Source organism: Chiroxiphia lanceolata, chromosome 4, assembly GCF_009829145.1.
Source record: "Chiroxiphia lanceolata isolate bChiLan1 chromosome 4, bChiLan1.pri, whole genome shotgun sequence".
In the NCBI taxonomy this organism is placed as follows: Eukaryota; Metazoa; Chordata; class Aves; order Passeriformes; family Pipridae; genus Chiroxiphia; species Chiroxiphia lanceolata.
This window is the reverse complement of record NC_045640.1, coordinates 32,902,009-32,922,387: the sequence shown is the minus strand read 5'-3', so window position 1 is coordinate 32,922,387 and position 20,379 is coordinate 32,902,009. Positions and strand designations below refer to the sequence as shown.

The 20,379-nt window shown below is 38.2% G+C and overlaps 1 protein-coding gene across 1 annotated transcript in view; it reads right to left on the bottom strand.

Annotated features, from left to right (window-relative positions):
- Positions 1-5,176: 5,176 nt before the first annotated feature.
- MTNR1A (melatonin receptor 1A) overlaps positions 5,177-20,379 on the bottom strand; it is a 60,524-nt gene continuing 45,321 nt past the window's right edge. Inside the window, exon 2 of the mRNA XM_032686747.1 lies at positions 5,177-6,053. Coding sequence (XP_032542638.1) covers positions 5,185-6,053 — 869 coding nt within the window. The 3' untranslated portion in view covers positions 5,177-5,184. The remainder of the gene's footprint in view (positions 6,054-20,379) is intronic.

The following is a 20,379-nucleotide window of genomic DNA, read 5'->3' as shown; positions in this document are numbered from 1 at the left end:
TATATACATTATGAAAAGCTGAATATCTATACATATTTAAGAAGAGTGAAGGGTACTTATTTGAGTATAAGCACTTTTAGAATTTGGAAACAAACATGCAAAGTAAAATTCTTGTGATTAAATCAAAGCCCTGAGCGTACATGCAATATAAGCAGAAAGAATAACAGGAAGTAGACTTCCTGTCTCTAAATCTCTTATGTTGGCAAAATTTTCTGCTAAATAGATACTACTTATACAATTAAAAATGAAGCCACATAAAAGACTGCTGACTTTACATATTTACCTATAAAAATGACAAATCACAGAGAGAGTTCCACTGGATGAAGTTAAATTTGCAGATAGTTAACAGGCAAATTCGCATTATCCCACAACCTGGACAGCTGACAATTGTGGACTTCCTTAAAAATAATATATATATTTCTTGTGTAAATAGCGTAAAATAGCTAATTTTTAGATTTATGAAATCTAATATGTCAAAATCCTCAGCTGACATGACACACTGAAGCTGTGCTGGTTTATGTGAGATGAAAATGAGACACTATGTCTCAAATGCTGTTTGGTTATAACTTTTGGAATAATCTGTATATACATTTATGAATAACATGCTTTTCAAAATGTGCATACTTTGGTCAGTGTGTGGTAGTAGGGATGGTTTGAGTGATGAGTATAATATTAAATTGGGAAAATATTTTCTGTGACCATTATTAATATATGTACTTCTTTGATGAATTTAATTCTGTTTCTATTTAAAATTATAAAAGCTATTGACTTGTACTGTAAGTCTTTTTCCACCCTATTCATATTACAATCTCTCAGACACATCTTTGAGGTAGGAATAAAATTTTTAATAAGTAAATTCATAAAACCACATAATGGAATTCTTAACACAGGCAAAAATTTGAGATACAGTACAGGGGCTATAAGCCAGGCCACTACTTGAATATTTTTTCTTCTAAAAAATTCAGCTTTAGCATGTGTGATTTCCCAAACCTCAGTGACAAGATGACAGACATTTGTAGTTCTTAATTATTCATAAACCTTGTTAATAATACTTAGAAAGTGCAGTTATTAGAAAAGAATTAAAGAATAACAGTCCATCTATATTACTACAGTTTGTGAAGAAGTTTTTAAAATAGAAGAAGATTTTGAAATTGTATTTTAAACTGGATGACCACATATACTTATGTACTTGTGTATTATATTTTAAGGAGACTTTTTTATGACTGTTTTTTTCAGTGCAGTTTAAGGGAAATAGCAGTTCCCTTCAGTATGTCATAATTAATCAGATCTCACACAATACCATTTCAAAAGTGGTCAAAAAGAAGAAAAAGATGTGATCATTATAGAAGGATGCACTATACACTAATACAGATTGATAGTATGTTTATTATGGATGATTCCTATACCTACCTTCTAAAACAAATAATAAGCAAAAGAAAAACAGTAAAATCATTGCTATATATTATGCCTATTGAAATAACATATGTTTGCTTCATATCTATGCACTTGCACTAGCCCAGTGGTAGAAGAAAATGTGCAAAGCACTCTTAAGCAAGCTATTCCAAATGAAACTACATTGTTGCATACAGTTACAGTTCAACTACAATAAATACCCTGTTTGATATTAATATATTCATTAAGATTCTCTTTGCTGGTAAATATGTAATACTGCCAAGCTTCTTTATATGAAGTTTGCAATGCAGATGACCACCTGTCTGTAAGAGTACAAGATGTGTTGATATAAGATCATATTCAGATTGTCAATGTAATCAAGACTGGAATATAAGAAAGAAATTCTTGTAGGATAAGGTAGGGGTCAATTATGCTATAAGTCTTCGGTGCATTGCCTACAGAGGCATGCACTGCTCCTTCACAGAGGTTCTTTGGCTTCATGGGAGCTCAGACCAGAAATGGATAGGAAATATAAAAGGGACGGGCCCCTGCAGATGTGGCAGACACCTAAGACTTGCAATTTAGAAATTAATCTGTCCAGGGCTGATGACTGCTGTAGGACAAGTACACTATCTAAACCGTCCAGACAGAACTCTAAATAATGCAGTTGCTCTACTCTAGCCTTTAGTATAGGGGAAAATTTAATGTTTTGGAATGTAAAAAAACACATCAGGGCTCATCTACTTTCACAGAAGCAACTAATTTTGGATAAGTTTCTAACTCCATTTCCTTAGAATGGACAGAAATCATTATCATTTTCATCAGTCTATATGTTGACCATAAAGAGTCAGATGTTGTGAGGTGCTGACTTACATTGTCATGCCCATTGTCAATGAGTAGCTGACAAGGCTGCTGATTGTCTTAGATAAATCACTTCAACTCCTTTGAAGCAATAGACTTGGATTAAAAGTAACCATTACTGCAAAGTACTTCAGAATGGCAGTAAATGCAAAAGTAATCTCATGAGAGCAGCAGATGTTGCTCAAATTTTTCATCCACAGTAATTTTAAACTAAATTCTAAAGACTTGCCCCCCAAAGAAGAACCAGGGATTAGTTTATTAAAATTATTGCTATATTTAGCAGCTTAAAAATTTGCACCAACATGCAAATTCTGTGATTTAGTTTTAATACAAATATTTCAAAATACAGATCTGAAAAATGTTCTCCATTTTTATTACAGACCTATTCAATAAAATATATACCTTTGGTATAATTTGTTCTGTTGTATATAGCAAAGCATTTTCATTGTCACCAAAAATATATTTTAGCACTTGCGAATTACAGGGGACTTTAATTCCTCAGATAACCCACAATATTGGATACAGTGTCTTCAACCTGCTCATAAGTATGTAGACATGATACACATGTACATTTTCTATTGGAAATGGCAAGTGACAGATATTTGAGAATCCTAAATTTACTAATGATTAAGCTACTTAAGCTGTCTTTATGCTACTTTCATAAATATATCATAAGACATCATTTTCATTGAAAATATGCTTTAAATAAGGCAACTTTTGTAAGAATTCAAATATTGTTTTTTCTTGCATGAAAAACTCATTTTCTTGTAAGGTAGTCATGCCTCCCTTGCTATTCTAAAATCACTACGCACAAAGCAATAAAATTACAGAGCTAAGCATCCTCCAAGGATGAAATCACAGTGAAGAAAGCTGTGATATACTTTATGCTGTTAATCATGTTGTATCATATCGCATCACATGATGATACCACAATAGAAGAGAGCTGGTTATTTACACAGTGGTTCTGACTGAAAAATGTAAACAAAGATGAGTCAAGCACCTTGGCAATGCATTGACTTCCTAGTTCATAACCAGGGTTTTACAATGTTGTTCATTAGTTCTGTTGTTAACATGACATGAGGCACCTGTTTTTAAGGTAAGAAACTGGTCAGATGATGAAATGTCAGTAGTGCTTTCAAGTAAATATGAGTATGTTTCCTTTTAGTTCATTATTAAGTCAAGGGTGTGCTAATCTATGATCCAAGAAAGATGAAATGTTGTTAGATTCATATGCAGTTTAAGGAGTTTTATGACATAGAGTAACTGTTGTTTTCTAAGACATATAAGCTCAAGAAAATCTCCATTACAGTAAATAATATTTTAAAAAAATTCTTTAGGTAAAATTCACATTTAAAGATAGATTAACAGAGGTCTGATGGCTATTTAGAAACTCTTAGTGCCATTGACATTGTTGGAATCGGCTTGGAAAAGCTCAAGTGTACTCGAACATCGCTGTAGGTATAAATGTTTGAGCATTAAAAGCTATGACGGATCTTCTTTCCAGAACTAAATGCTCCTTCTTTTTAAGGTCAATTTGAAGGTGAATCCTATTGTGAATTGCTTTTCTCTGCCAGAGGACTTCATTATAAACAGACATTCTTTGTTGCAGGAGACAGCCTAGCTATTCTTCCTCACTTCACAGTGTACTTCCCCTCACTGAAGAGGTGCCTGCTATCTGTGGAAAGTCCACATAACACATCCTGTCCTGAGAGTCACATGTTCCTCTTTGTGCCACTGTCATAAGTAATATTTTCTCTGTTCTATTATTTAAAGGTGTCTAATTGTTCTAGGTTATTCTACTATGTTCATAATTGTGTTAAACACCTAATTATTAATTTGAAAAGCTCATCTGTGTCAGATTACAAAATAACCTCTGGTCTCAGGCTATTCTCAGGAGAACAATTTCCAAAAGATGTTAAATGCTCATTCTGTATCTTATTTCCCAGGGTTGCATGGGGTTAAGATTCCACTAACTAGGCAAAACTTGCCACTCGTATTAAATACATTAATCTTCTTTCACAGAGGTTTAGAACTTCTATCCTTTACACAGGTGAGATATAACAGTCTTCCTCACCTATGTTTCTAGAAGGTGTTTCCTCAGAAGCTCCTCTGGGGCAGTTCCCCATTTCATGAGTTACCATCTCTTCAGAAATAATGGTAATTTAAATTTCTCTTCCCAACCCTCCTACACATTTTTTTCATGCTGGAATGGCTTGACCTGATGAATCACAGCTCTTTTCTTTCCTTGCTGTTTATCCTCCTGCCCTTGGAGCTTTGAAGATAATCAGTCAGGCATGTTTCTCCCCTTAAAAGCTATTTTAAAGTTGAGAAGTCAATTGAGAATGTCATTCTTAGGAGGGCTGCTGAGGTTTAATATCCAAAGAAAATTATAACTGTGTCCATGTTAGTAGCAAAGCAATATAGATAGAGGTACTTATCAAAAATCCTGATGAATTTTCAATTACCTTGATTTTTCACTTCACATCTCCTAATATATTTCATAAAGGCCTGATTCCTTCTTTTAAAAGAAGTTTTCAGAGATTTTAGAATCAGGACCACAACCTGGCCAGAAAAAGCAGGTGGAAAGTGGCAGGAAGAGTTTTATGATTTGTTTTACTGCACTAGGCAGTGTGAATACTTCTGTTTCAATCTCTTTCTAGGTGTTTGTCTTCATCTAAGGGAAAAAACAAGTACCCATGCATAACTTGTTATTCACTCAAGGATATCATTATGTCATTATACAAGAGATATACCATTGTATAATAGGACCTGTATACCATGGCTCTATATCAAGCTCCCAAATACTATGAAAGGAATTTGATCAAAGTGCTCTCAGTGTAGAAGATATATTTCACTATAATATCTAACAGTAGAACTAATAAAACAGAGACTTTATTTGGATGCTGTTGAATGACAGTAAGGTTCCCATTTTCAGACAGAGTCCACCTTTACTTGATTGTTGTTTGTAATCAACGGAGAAGGTTTACTTCTCATTCTGTCTCCTGCATCATTAGAACTATCCTGGAAAAAAACATTTGCTGTACAAAAAGTGACAATAATTCTCTTGTATTCTCTTCTGAAGTTCTGGTTCAGGAGTCCATATACTATAGCATTAAGGCAGCTGTTGAAATATGCCATATAATAACTAGATACAAACAACCACTCTGGAATCCTAGGGATTACAGTTTTTGGGTTGACAGCCACAGCAAGGCCTATAAAGTTCAAAGGGGCCCAGCAGACTGCAAACAGTACAAATACTACAAACATGGTTACAAAGTTTCTGAAGTCGTGTGGCTTCAGCCTAGGGTTGTTATCTGGTTTAACCCTTCGCCTTACCTGAATAACGAGGATCCATATTCTCAAGTAACAGAAAGTAACTACGGCTATGGGAAGTAGGAAATGGAAAAACACAACTGCTATTGTATATGCTGAGCTCACAGATTGTGCAAATGTACACGAGTAAATCCTGGGGTCATACTGTAGCGATCCCACAAACAGGTTGGGCACAATAGCAACAAATGTTAGGACCCATATAAGAACAACATAGCACAATGAATTCTTGTTGCTGTATAGCTTGTCATATTTGAGACTGTGGCAGATATAGCAGTAGCGATTGATAGCGATGCCTGTAATATTGAAGATTGATCCAATGACACTTAGGCCCATCAAGAAGCCACTAATCTGGCAGTGTAGGTATCCCAGTTTCCATCCGTTGTGAAACACAGATGTGAGGACCAGTGGATATGGGTAGATAGCTACAATCAAGTCTGCAACTGCCAGGCTTACAACAAACACATTTCCTGTAAAATAAATATAAAAAGGCAAGTATTAGTTTTTCTTTTGATCTTTTTCTGTCATTTCTACTCTCATTATATTTATGAGAAGCCTTAAGTGGAACACTTTAAATGTAATTAGTTTCTACTTTCTAGATCAAAATTCATTATATCAGAAATAAGACACTCATTCTGAGTCTAAAAAGGTAGCTTAAATTAAAGATGCACCTTTTACAAGAAAACTGTCTTTAAGCTTAATTACCATGACCTAGTATATTTATCATGTCATTTATTTGGATTCTTCCAATCACACAGACTTAGAACTAATATCAAATGTAGATATCCATAACTTTAAGCCTTGCCTTGGTTTTAAATAGTATCTCTTGAAAAATCAGCAGAAATAATATTACTAATAAATTTCAAAACTCACATTTACCTTCCTTATTTAATTTAATTCCCTTTCAGTACATTACCCCTTAACTTTTCCAGTCCTGAAATGAAAATCTCTTTTCCCCCATTTATATTTCAAGCTTCCACGACTTTTACATGACTTTTATAGTAACTGTCTTTGAATCTGCTGGCTAGGACTTAACTTCTAAGAGTCTAGCTGAACATAGACTTAGTTGTCTTTTCTAAACTGAGAGACATGCTCTTCAGTAAAAAAGTGATGCTGGGCAGTGACCTAGACAGTTCCTAGATACTACTGATGTCCCACTCTTCTCTGCCTCCAAACAGAAAAATTAAGCAATGAAATATTCTCTTGGTTCATTTTTTAACAAAGACAGACGATAGAACCACTCTCTGTTCTTCAAAAACAATGGAATCCATCAGGTTTTGAATTAATCTTTTGAGTATAGATTATATTTTCTTTTTTTAGTTGCTTAAACTGAACACCTCCCAACCATTCTAGTTTCTAAGAAGAAACTCACAAGATACATTGAAGTCACTTTTATTCATTTTTTAAAAGTAACTATTACATGTATTGGTCTAGTTGTTCATGTCCATTTCTACAGAAAGTTATAAATATGTGTATATACATGCATGTATGTAGGTATATAAATGCATATTCTAAATAGGCATTTGTGTGTTTGAGATTCTATTTTGCAATTCTGAGATTATTCAAGGAAGATGAAATATGAGCTTCTGTTGCAACCTGTAATAAAATACATTGTTAGCTTTAGATGATGTAGATTTCATTATTAGTCCAAAGTGGTGTTGGTAAACTGTTTTGCGCTTGAGTAGACAAAACACAAACAAATAAAAAGAGTTTATAAGAAAAGATAAAAGTACCTATGGAACAATAGGGCATTCTATCTCAAACAACTTAAAATGCATCTTCTCTCACTAATCTTAGCCTTTAAATGGCCAGCTAGAAATATTACGTTTGCAAACGCTGACAGAGAAAAACAGAAAATATCTGTCACAGGATGCTACTTACACTGTCCTGTTTAAATTTTGATACATGCAAAAGTACCACATTTGATATATATACTAATGGCCTTAATTTAAAGACTGCTACACTAGCTGTCATCAATTTTGTTTCTGGATTTATAAACAACTTTCTAATGATAGTGACTATAGTTGTTTCTTCTTTGTCTGGGAATTCAATGCCAGACTGCAATATGCTTCTCCTGAAGCCTTTGACAGAATTCCAGATCACTTCAGCAAAAACATCAGAGTTCCTCTCAGCAGAAGATGATATGGGGAAAAAAACATTGCTTTCAGAATTTACCCTTGATGTAGTGGCAAGTGATACAAGAATAAGACACTACATGGAACTTAGAGCTCTGGTTCTTCTTATGAATCAAGGATTGGAAAGTAAATGAAAATTTGCTGTTAGTGGGTTTTTTCCCACTAACAAGAATATTGCAAAATTGATAAAACGGTGACATATAAAATCACAATACTTATTTAAATCACAGAATACGCTGAGTTGGAAAGGACTCATTAGGATCATCGAGTCCAACTCTTAGCCCTGCACAGGACCATCCCCATGAGTCACACCATGTGCCTGAGAGTACCATCCAGACACCTCTTCAATTCTGCCAGGTTTGGTGCTGTGACCACTTCCCTGCAGAGCCTGTTCCAGTGCCCAACTACCCTCTGGGTGAAGAATCTTTTTCTAATATCCAACCTCAATCTCCCTGGACACAACTTCAGGCCTTGGGTCCTGTCACTGGTCATCATAAAGAAGAGATCAGTGCCTGCCCCTCCTCTTCCCCTCACAAGGAAGTTGTAGACTGCAATGAGGTCTCTCCTCAGTCTCCTGTTCTCCAAACTGAACAGATTAAGTGACCTCAGCCAATCCTCACACAGCTTCCCCTCAAGGCCCTTCACCATCTTTGTTCTCCTCCTTTGGATGCTGTCTGAAAGCCTAATATCTTTCCTATATTGTGGTGCCCAAAACTGCACACAATATTCAAGGTGAGGCCGCCCCAGTGCAGAGCAGAGCAGGACAATCCCCTCTCCGAACCGGCTGGCGATGCTTTGCCTGACGCCCCCCAGGACACGGTTGGCCCTCCTGGCTGCCAGGGCACTGCTGACTCCTATTCAACTTGCTGTCAAACAGGATTCCCAGGTCCCTTTCCATGGCACTGCTTTCCAGCATCTCATTCCCCAGTCTGTATATATATCCAGGGTTGCCCCATATCAGGGGGGCACTTCTCCTTTATGAACTTCATATGGTTGGTGATTGCCCAGTCCTCTGATTTGTCAAGGTCTCTCTGCAGGGTCTCCCTGCCTTCCAAGGAGTCAACAACTTCTCCCAGTTTTGTATAATCTACAAACTTGCTTAGTATCCCTTCCAGTCATGCATCCAAATGATTTCTGAAGATGTGGAAGAGCACAGGGCCCAAGATGGAGCCCTGTGGAACCCCACTAGGGACAGGTCACCAGTCTGATGTTGCCCCATTCACTGTGACCCTCCGTGCTCCACCCATGAGCCAATTGCTCACCCACTGCATGATGTGTTTATCCATTGTCCATTCTGGACATTTTATCCAGAAGGATCCTGTGAGAGACAGTACCAAAAGCTTTCCTGAAATCCAAAAGGATTACATCAACTGGCTTCCCTTGAACAACTAGGTGGGTTACCTTGTCATAAAAGGAAATCACGTTGGATAAGCAGGACTCTCGTCTCATGAAGTTGTGCTGGCTGTGATCAATGACTGCGTTGTCTTTCAGATGTTTTTCAACACCTCCCACAATAATCTTCTCCATAACTTTATAAGGCACTGAAGTGAGACTGATGAGTATGTAGATGCTGGGGTCCTCCATCCTGCCCTTCTTGAAAACTGGGACAATGTTCACCAGCTTCCAGTCAGCTGGGACCTCTCAAGATTCCCAAGACCACTCTAAAACCACCGAGAGGTTGTGTGATGACATCAGTCAGCTCTTTGAGGATTCTGGGATGAATCCCATCAGGTCCCACAGATTTGTAGGGATCCAGCTGGAGCAGCAGATCCTGCACAATTTCAAGGTTGACTGGGAGTTGATCATTCTCACAGTCATGGTCCTCAAGCTCAGGGTACTGAGACCCCCTTTGTCCATCATCTGAGTTGAAGACAGAGGCAAAGAAAGCATTAAACCCCTATACCTTGCCTCTGTCCCTGTTTGTGAGGTGATCATCTTCATCCTGTAACAGGCTGATGATATTTCTACACTGCCTATTGCCATTAATGTACTTGAAAAACCTTTTTTATTGTTCCCCACAGTTCTGGTAGCTTCAACTCCAGCTGGGCTTTGGCCGCACAAATTTTCTCCCTACAGCAGAAAGCCGAATCTCTGAATTCTTCCCATGTCACTTGACCTTGTTTCCACTGGGCATGCACCTTCCTTTTTTGCCATATTTCCAAGAGAAGATCCCTGTTCAGCCAAGCTGGCCTTCTGCCTTGCCTGCTTGACTTCCAGCATTTGGGAACTGATGATTCCTGTGCCCTTAGGAGGTGACGTTTGAAAAATTACCATCACTGATGGACCCCAGCATCTGCAAAAACACTTTCACAGGGGACCTTACTTACTAATTCTCTGAGCAGCCTGAAGTCTGCTCTCCTCATGTCAAGAGTTGTGGTTTTGCTTGAAAGAATTTTATATATATATATACATATATATATATTTGCTGTTAAATTTCTGCTTAGCTGGAGACTGCCCATCCCAAGCTTCCTTCTCTGCCATCCACTGAAACTTCTGCTGGTGCTCACTATTAATAGTGTTAATATTCTCATTTTTTACCCACTGGAGCCAAATGATAAGGAAAAAGTTAAAAGTGGGAGATTTTTTCCCTTCTTTGAAAGGCAATACATGGTATACTTTTCTCTGAATAGTTTAACTTTGGAAACTGAGTCCAGGAAGAGTAGACACTCTGTCTTTGAATCAGCCAAATCTCAAGGTTCTATAAACTCATGCACCATAGTTGTTCCAGGTTTTCTCAGTTGGCTGCTGTAGAGTGACACACTGAAAGTCTTGGAAACACAAGCTGTGTCACATGAAAATTGGAGGCTAGCAGGATATCTTGGGAGTCTGTCTTTTAAAAAGAAAAAAAAATAAAAAAATCACGAGTTTAGAAACCAAGTCCCAAGCTGCCAGTTCATGGTTAGCATGTCAGCTGAATGAACAAGGCATGGGCCTGGAAACTGCTTGGAAAACAGATACCTGCTTGCAGACTGGACTTTTATCTTCAACTTGAGTTCAGATACATTTTCGTTGTATGTTTTTTGTTTGTTTTGAGGTTCATTGTTTCAGACTCTGAGGCTGGATCTGAAATGATGTTGAGCTTTCATATGTTATATAATATGCTATTTAAAAATATGATCCTAGCGTTAGGTACCCAAAATCAGTGGAAAATATTGATAATTTATTCAATTCCTATATTTTAATGGCATACTGTGAAATTAAACCCTTATGTTTGGAGAATACTTGGTATTGTAGAATCATAGAATCAGCTGGGTTGGAAAGGACCTCTGAGATCATCAAGTCCAACCCTTGATCCAACACCGCCATAGTTACTAGACCACTGCACTAAGTGTCACATCCAGTCTCATTTTAAAAACCTCCAGGGATGGTGAATCCACCACCTCCCTGGGTAGCCCATTCCAATGTCTGATTATTCTCTCTGTAAAAAATTTCTTCCTAATATCCAACCTAAACCTTCCCTGGCACAGCTTGAGATCATGCCCTCTTGTCCTACTGCTGGCTGCCTGGGAGAAGAGACCAATACCCAATTGGCTACAACCTCCTTTCAGGGAGTTGTAGAGAGTGATGAGGTCTCCCCTGAGCGTCCTCTTCTCCAGACTGAACAACCCCAGCTCCCTCAGCCTCTCCTCGTAGGACTTGTGCTCAAGTCCCTTCACCAGCCTCGTTGCTCTTCTCTGGACCTGCTCCAGCACCTCAATATCATTCCTGAACTGAGAGGCCCAGAACTGGACACAGTACTCCACATGTGGCCTCACCAGCGCTGAGTGCAGGGGAAGAATCACTTCCCTGGTCCTGCTGGCCACACTATTTCTGATCCAGGCCAGGATGCCATTGGCCTTCTTGGCCACCTGGGCACACTGTTGGCTCATGTTCAGCTTCCTGTCAATCCAAATTCCCAGGTCCCTTTCTGCCTGGCTGCTCTCCAGCCACTCTGTCCCCAGCCTGTAGCACCGCATGGGGTTGTTGTGGCCAAAGTGCAGGACCCAGCACTTGGCCTTGTTGAACCTCATCCCATTGGAATCAGACCATCTTTCCAGCCTGTCCAGGTCCCTCTACAGAGCCCTCCTGCCTTCCAGCAGATCAACACTTCCCCCCAGCTTGGTGCCATATGCAAATTTGCTAATTGTGCACTCAATCCCCTCATCCAGATCATCAATAAAGATATTAAACAGAACTGGGCCCAGCACTGATCCTTGGGGGACACCACTAGTGACCGGCCGCCAACTGGATGCAGCACCGTTCACCAGCACTCTCTGGGCCCGGCCCTCCAGCCAGTTCCTAACCCAGCACAGAGTGCCCCTGTCCAAGCTGTGGGCTGCCAGCTTTTTCAGGAGTATGCTGGGTGTCAAAGGCCTTGCTTACGTCCGGATAGACAATATTCATAGCCTTCTCCTCATTCACCAGGCAGGTCACCTGATCATAAAAGGAGATCAGGTTGGTCAGACAGGACCTGCCTTTCCTAAACCTGTGCTGGCTGGGTCTGATCCCTTGTCCATCCTGTAGGTGCTGTGTGATTGCACTTAGGATAATCTGCTCCATAACCTTACCAGGCACTGAGGTCAGGCTGACAGGCCTGTAGTTTCCCGGGTCCTCCTTGCAGCTCTTTTTGCGGATCCGTGTAACATTCACTAACTTCCAATCATGTGGGACCTCCCCAGTGAGCCAGGACTGTTGGTAGAAGATGGAGAGCCGCTTGGTGAGCTCTTCCGCCAGATCCCTCATCACCCTAGGATGGATCCCATCTGGTCCCATAGGCTTGTGAGGATCCAAGTGGTTCAGCAGATCACTAACTGTTTCCTCCTGGATTACAGGGGGGATATTCAGCTTCCTGTCTCTGTCTACCAGTTCTGGAAGCCAGTTATCTTGAGGACAACCTGTCTTACTGCTGAAAACTGAGGCAAAGAAGGTGTTAAGTATCTCAGCCTTTTCCTCATCTTTGGCAACTATGTTCCCCCCAAATTCCAACAAGGAATGGAGGTTTTCCTTGCTCCTACTTTTCTATTGATGTATTTGTAGAAGCACTTCTGGTTATCCCTAACAGAAGTGGCTAGATGGAGTTCAAATTGTGCCTCTGTCTCTCTAATTTTCTTTCTACATGACCTAACTATATTCCTAAACTCTGCATGAGTAGCCAGCCCTTTTTTCCATAGTCAGTAAGCTCTCTTTTTTCCCTTAATTTCCTTTAAAATCTCCCTGTTCAGCCAGGCTGGCCATCTTCCCCACCGGCTTGCCTTTCGGCAGACTGGGACAGCCTGCTCCTGTGCATTCAAGACTTCCTTCTTTAAACATGTCCATCCCTCCTGGACCCCTTTGTTTTCAAGGGTTGTTTCCCAGGGTACACTCTGAACCAGTCTTCTGAGTAGGCCAAAATCTGCTCTGTGGAAGTCCAGGGTAGAAGTTTTATTGATGGCCCCCTTTGTGTCCCTGAGTATTGAAAACTCTGTTATTTCATGGTCGCTGTGCCCCAGATGGCCTCCAACCACCATATCTCCCACCAGCCCCTCTTTGTTTGTGAACAGCAAGTCTAGTGGGTCCCCATCCCTGGCAGGCTCATTTACCAGCTGGAGCAGGAAATTATCCTCTATGCACTCTAGGAATCTCCTAGGCATCCTCTTCTCTGCTGTGTTTAGTTCCCAGCAGACATCCGGCAGGTTAAAGTTGCCCACAGGAACAATGGTTGGCGATTTTGAGACATCTGCCAGCTGCTCATAGAATAATTCATCACCCTCATCATCCTGGTTGAGTGGCCTGTAACAGACTCCCACCAGGATATCAGCCTTGTTGGCCTTCTCCTTCATTCTGATCCACAGAATTGTTTCATTGTTACTGACTTCAAGTTCTACAGAGTCAAGAGACTCTCTAACATATAGAGGTGAGTACCACAAAAATATATATATAGGAAAAAATTAATTTTCGTCTTCAGATTTAGGTTTGTACAGAATGCTATAAATGAAGCCTGAAGCTCGATATTAAACCCTTTTAAAAGGCTACATAACGAAAATCTTGAATAACTCTTCCTTGAAGAAAAAGTATTCATTCTCCTTAGAGAGATCACATTACTGTGAAAAAATGTGATTTGTGTAACTAAAGAATATATTATTATGCAGTAATGCTAGTCAGCTGAACTGAGAAGGCAGAGGTTGAATTTCTTGACTTCAACATAGGCCAAATAAGCTTTAATAAATTTAAGCAAATGTTGTGCTGTGGATGTATGTGGGAAGAAAGATAATCTACCGCTAACCAGGTTTAGCAAGTCATGCTTTTAGATGCTATCTAAAGCAATGTTCCATTAAATATTTTACTGAAAAAGATGCCCTTCTGCTCAGCAAACACATAGCAACATCAGACCTACCTGGTGAATATAAAGTTGCACTAAAGCAACAGAAAACAAAAAGCGTTTTCCCAGATAATTTGACTTTTCCAAGAGCACAATACAACATAAACTGAGTGTAAAAGCTGTGGCCCTGAGAGATTATAAGAAAAAATGCTAATGGAATTGTCAAGATGTCAGAATAAATATAAGAGCCTCAAATAAGAACTACATGATGTAGTAGTATCAGTAGCAACTTGTATTTGCAGAACATACAAATTAATATGTGGGTTGTTTCTCCCTAGATTTAGTGCTAAGTGTGCCCTGAATGGGAATTAGAGAGTTTCCAGAAATTTCTAGCAACTTAAATAAGTGCAGAATAGTAATGGAAAAAATAGTCTAGGTGGTACTGAGTGACTCCCATAGGCTTAAACTGAAGGGCTGAACAGTTTGCCAGCAGATCAAAAATGACTAATTCTTTTGGCAATTTTAGGAAAACTGAGGGAGATGTGGTCTATGGAACTCTTTCTTCAAGTGTTGAGACTGTGAAGTACTTTAATTCTTCCAAAACTTTTAGGCTGGGGAAAAAAATATTGTAAAAAGGGAAACAGCTTATCAATGGAATAAAATAGCAATGTTTTAAAGCACTAGAGATTCCAGTTAGAATTTTTTTGTACTCAGGAAATCTGAGGGAATTTTAGAGAAGAACTCATATTGCTGGAAATATTGGTAAGGCTACTATTTCTCCTCTTTTTTTCCCCCAGATATTTCCACATCTTTTAATATTGATTGCTATGTCACTACTTCTGTTCACCTATTTCAAATTCTTTCCTGTATAAATAATGCGTTGCCTTCTTACAACAAATGCTTTCCATGAACCATCATGTTTTTATCATTTTGCTACATTTTGAAGAACATACCTTCACGTTTCCTGTTTATGCAGGAGTGCTTCAGGTTGCAGCAATTTTAGGTAAGATGGGTTTACAGTCTTTATGCTAACTGAAGTTGCTTTAGCTTTTAGGTAAGACTAAACAGTACATGTAGCGGTCATTGAAGTCACATACAAGGATTTTGTTTGAGTGGCCATTGACTAAGACATGTAATGCTTACTTGTGTAGTATATCTTTAAGTAAAGAGGATAGTGTAAAAAGTAGCAGTGTTGGACCAATTACAGGATCAAACTTAATTTCTAACTACCAGGTCCGTGTCATTCTTACCTACTCTCTTTTTATCATTTGTAAGATATTTCCAGATATGCTAACAGCCACTTCCAATTGCTTCATAACAAACCTTAATTAACAGGATACTTCCTTATAAATTTAGATCATGTTTTCCAGACACTGTGCTATATTTAAATATCATACTTGCCAAGGTTGTTATATCCACAGTTTTTATATATTTAATGGCACAAAAATGTTTATTTACATTTTAAAGCACTGGCTTCTGATCACTCTAATACTTCTATTGATTTGCTTCAAGGATAGTTTACAGATTTTATTGGCATTATGAAATCTTTCTCACTAATCCAGTCCTTGCTCAGAATGTTAATTTGAGAGTTTATGCTGCTAGCTGAAAACAAGACTATGATTAGATGCTCACCACTGACAGCCTTTAACACTAGAAACTTTAAATGTGGTACCTCACAATTATAACTGAGTACAACATCATACTGACACACTTCCATACAGCAAAAGTGGCAGCATAGCTGGCAAAATACCTGGTTTAGTAAACTAGTACCTTCCCTTCACAACTGAATGGTAGGAGTGAAATGAGTGATTCTAGAATATGACATCACATGAAATAAGGCAATGGGCTATTTAATGAAGACAGCAAAATGAGAAGCCTAAGCATAATATTCAATACAATATATTTCATTTTCCCACTAAGAACTTCTTCCTTAGAAAGGTATTTTGTTGGGCCTCTGCTTGTCTCATTATTGTTTCCATGCATAAAATAATATCTTAATTACAAATACTAAAGCTAGATTTGTTTCATATACCATGAACATTTTTATCCCGAATGTTTTTCCCTTAGCACCAATATTTCACTTGTAAAACACCATAAACAACTACAAAATCAAGAGTGAAGGGTGTTTTTGTGAGTATCTAATACAAATTCAATAAAATCTCCTTGTTCATATAACCTGAGACAGAGTTTAACACTACTCAGTGTTCCTTCTCCCTGGGACATTAACCAGACATAATGTTTCAAGAAAAAGAAGACCACTCCATAATTTTTCTAGCATTAAATTAATATTGGAAAGTTGCTGTACCCGGCAGTACAGTTTGGGATTCCACAGAGATCATGTTCAACAAAAACTGTTAAATTAAAGCACCTATAAGTGGGGTCATCAACCACTGTTTCTTAGGTAAAATTCCAAAGTCAAGTAAGGTTACTTAGACAAGCAAGTGTGTAGACAGTCCCAGTTTCACTGGAGAAAGATTTGAAATGTCTAAGAAGCTAACAGTCCTTGCAGCTCAGCATCAAAATGGCACAAAACAGCTGAGCAAAAATATGGGAATAAATATTACATAAGCTCCAGTTACTCCTGGGAGCTTCATTCACTTTACAGATAATAATATCAACTCCCCTAGATCTGAAAAAGTCTATTTTTAAACTAAAGGCACTATTTATAAACCTGTCCTGAATCAAGAAGTCCACGTGTGCATTAAATTTGAATAGCGTGATGGGCCTGTGGGTTTTGCTTCTCATTAGCAAGTTTAACCTTATGTTGCAGATGATGATGCAAAGAAATGGGAAGGGATTAATGCCCACATTCAACCTTTTAGCTTTAAGCATATGTAGGAAAACCTCTCTCTTTCCTTTTAAGATGATAAAAGACCTTGTATTACTTTGTTGTTTTCATACAACCTCATTCAAGTGTACACTTCTGTCATATTATACAAGGATTTTCAGACCTTCTATCACCTCATTGGGTCACTAATGAAACCAGCAGTGTAATTACAGACATGCCAACTGCCTACAGCTTTAATGATGTCAGGCAGACAACTTGTTAGCACTGAGGAGAGTATTAAATATTTGTGGTTTAAACTCATTTACAATCTTACTAAGGTAGAAATTCTTAATGTCATAGACAAGTTAAGGTACTGAAATGAACCTGAGTAACCTCAACTTTTAACTGCAGTTAATAGAAATTCAGGGAGATGGATCTTATAAGGCTGGACAGCTGGAGAACTGCATAACAGTATATTTGAGAGATAGTGAAGAAGAGATTTGTTAAAGGGCATAATATCAGAATAATCCATATTGTAATGCTTTATTTCACTGTGCTGAAAGTTGAAGAAAATTTTACATAATCAGCACAGCATAAATGAAAGATTACTGATGCACTCAGAAAACAAAATATTATACTGTATTTAGAATAATTATCACACAGAATCTTCCAGTGAAGCTGCAGCAACAATTAAACTTGAAATGCCTATGCCACCTTCTGGCCAAGAAAATCAGATGCATGAATGAGTAACTGGCAGAAAATGGCAGTCACAAATTACATAGTATTCAGAATAAAGGAATGGTTGGGTATCAGGTCTGAGTTGACTGTAACCAAACAGTATGCAGATGTGATTAAGTAGTTTTGCAGGTATGCCAAACAACATACAATTTTCTGTATGTGGTGACTTTATCACCCACCATTTTTTCCTGCAGTCCCATGACACACGTGTGAGTGAGACAGCTATTGCTCTCCTTCTTACAGTCTAAAAATAGTTGTCGGTGCTATTCTTGGTGGTTCAGTCATGAGAGGAAAGTGATGCAAGTTTACTGTCAGGCAGAGAAGGGAACTGAATCCATACGCTGGATGAGTGCTACAGACTTGGGGATGTACCTTGCCTGTGGCAGTTTTGTATGACATGCCAGGGCTGCTTTGAAAATGTCTCTTATATTGGACCTCTCACTTGATAGGAGTACTTAGTTTGTACTAGGCAGTGGATTTAGTGGGTGCATGGGATATTGAATATCTCAATACTGGCAAGACTGAGGTGTTCCTCGGTATGCCAATAAGGATAGCCCTATCTGCTGGATGAATTTATATGGCATGAAATACAAAGCACCCAAGGACAGCAGCACTAAAGAAAAGGCCTGGTGTACCATTGCCCACTTAGGTACCCAATGTAGGAGCAGACTGGAGTTGACTGAAGATCTTTTGTGAACCTGAACTTAAAAAATCTAGAGGTAGTCAAGGTCTAGGTCTTTTTTAATGACTTCTAAAAAATGTCATTTTAAAAAGTACTTTAAATAGCTCTCAGAGCTACAGTGCATCTCAGGATACACTCATCTTTCTGTTACATTATACAGTGGCAGGAAATATTTTGCTAGGAGATTCTACATAGTAGGTTCATGTCCAAGATATTTTGCTTTAGAATCAGCAGCAAACTGAACAAAACTTCTGTTCTTCAACAGAAATGTCTAAAATTTTATCACAGTAATATCTAGCTAATACACACTTACCTTGGAAGCAAGATTGTATTAAACTGGCACTGTCATACAGTTTTATAGCTTTAAAACATAGAAATAAAAGAAGAAAGGGACTCTTGTCAGCCAGCCAAGAGTGAACTAAGACATAACATAAAATATCATGAAGGCTTATAATGACATTGATGTGAATCAACAAACCCTGCTATCTTGCAGGTGAAAGTTAGAAACCAGGGCAGGCAGACATAGTGGTGGATGTCTCAAGTTCTGTGACCCTGTTTTTGGCTCTGGTATCTGCCTGGACTGTTCTTTCTACAGTTCACTGGGCGGGTGTGTTTTCAAGGTCAGGACATCTATCCCCTTTGAACATCAGCCTCTTCTGCCATAATGACAATATTTCAGAGATCAAATAGATTTGCCTGAATAACTTATCCATTTTTACAGAAGGGAATTATATTACCACTTGTGATTTGATCTTTTCTATCTCTAATTTCTATGATTCATTTGGGAGGAAAAAAAAAAGTCTGTGGACAACCTGTTCTCTAACAAGGTATTGCCTAGATGTTACAGAACACTGAGGTTCAGCAAGCTGTATGAAACCGATTAGAATAACAATACTGCTGATGTCAGAGGATCATGCTACTAAACTGCATCACAGCAGAATCAGTGCAAGAGTACTTTTCCCCCTTCTCTTGCATTAGAGACTGGAAATAAATGGAAAGACAAAAATGATACTATCGCAGTAATATAAGAGCTCAGATAAATAAAACTAATAATACAGTTCAGAGACTAAAACAAATGAAAGGGAAAAAGCATAAAAAGGCAGAGAGGGATGCTTGTGAAATATAATTATGTTTTGTATCTGTACAAAATCTCACAGATCTGTCAGGACTGGTGCTAGAAAATGTGAGGATACAGTATATTGCCTTTCAAGTTCTAATATATAGTTTGAGAAAACAACTAGGAGAAAACAGGAGAGTGGAGGTACAACCACATAACTGACAGGAGATTTCTATACTGTATAAAACATTGCAAACACAAAATTGCATTCCTGAATGTCTTTGAAATTCACACTTTTATGTAACAGGATTTTGTGCCTGATTTGTCCATAGAATTATTCATGGGATGAAAAAGAAGTTAAAAAAATTCTCGAGAGGACAAAATAATCCATTTTCTTTCTGTTATGACTAATAACAGTATAGGTGGTCATTCAGCCAATGTATTTAACTACAGAGTCCACAGTAGACAGTGAAGATAATGACATGAGTTCATAAAACAGTTTTCCCAGTTCTTTCTCCTAAAATCAGCAATGGTAGGATATCTGCCAAAACAATGGAAAATAGCACTACAAAAAATATCACTTATATATAGTTAAATGTGTTTACTCTCCCTTCCTCTATCCATTCTCTATTTTGTTATTCCTTTTCTTCCTTTTTTGTTTATTCCATCATCACGTCTTTTCTCTCTGTAGTGCTTTACAACACAAAATCTTTTACGTTTCCGACAGAAGCCTTTTTTCTTTCCCCTCCTTTCCTCTCTTCTTTGTTGCCCCAAGTTCCTTAAAAAAGGTGAGAAGACACAGATGAATATCATACTACACTCCCACCTTATCAGTTTGATGATTTTTGGAGTGTATTCCATTGTGTCATTATCAAAGACCCAGGTGCCTACAGTTCTTCCTCCCTCCCCTTCATTTTCTTTATTGTGCTACAGCAAAAATCAAGTTGAATGTTCCCAGACCAGAGGGGAGAAAAAATAAATGGGATTAAGTATCATGGGGAATTCACTAGAATACATGCTATTTTAATTCCAATATTAGTGGGGTTAGTTCATAAAAGTAACTGATGGTATGGAGAATTCTTGCTCTTCTATAGCATCAGAAATGTATTTTGCACTGGAAACTAAAAGCAGGGCAAATAG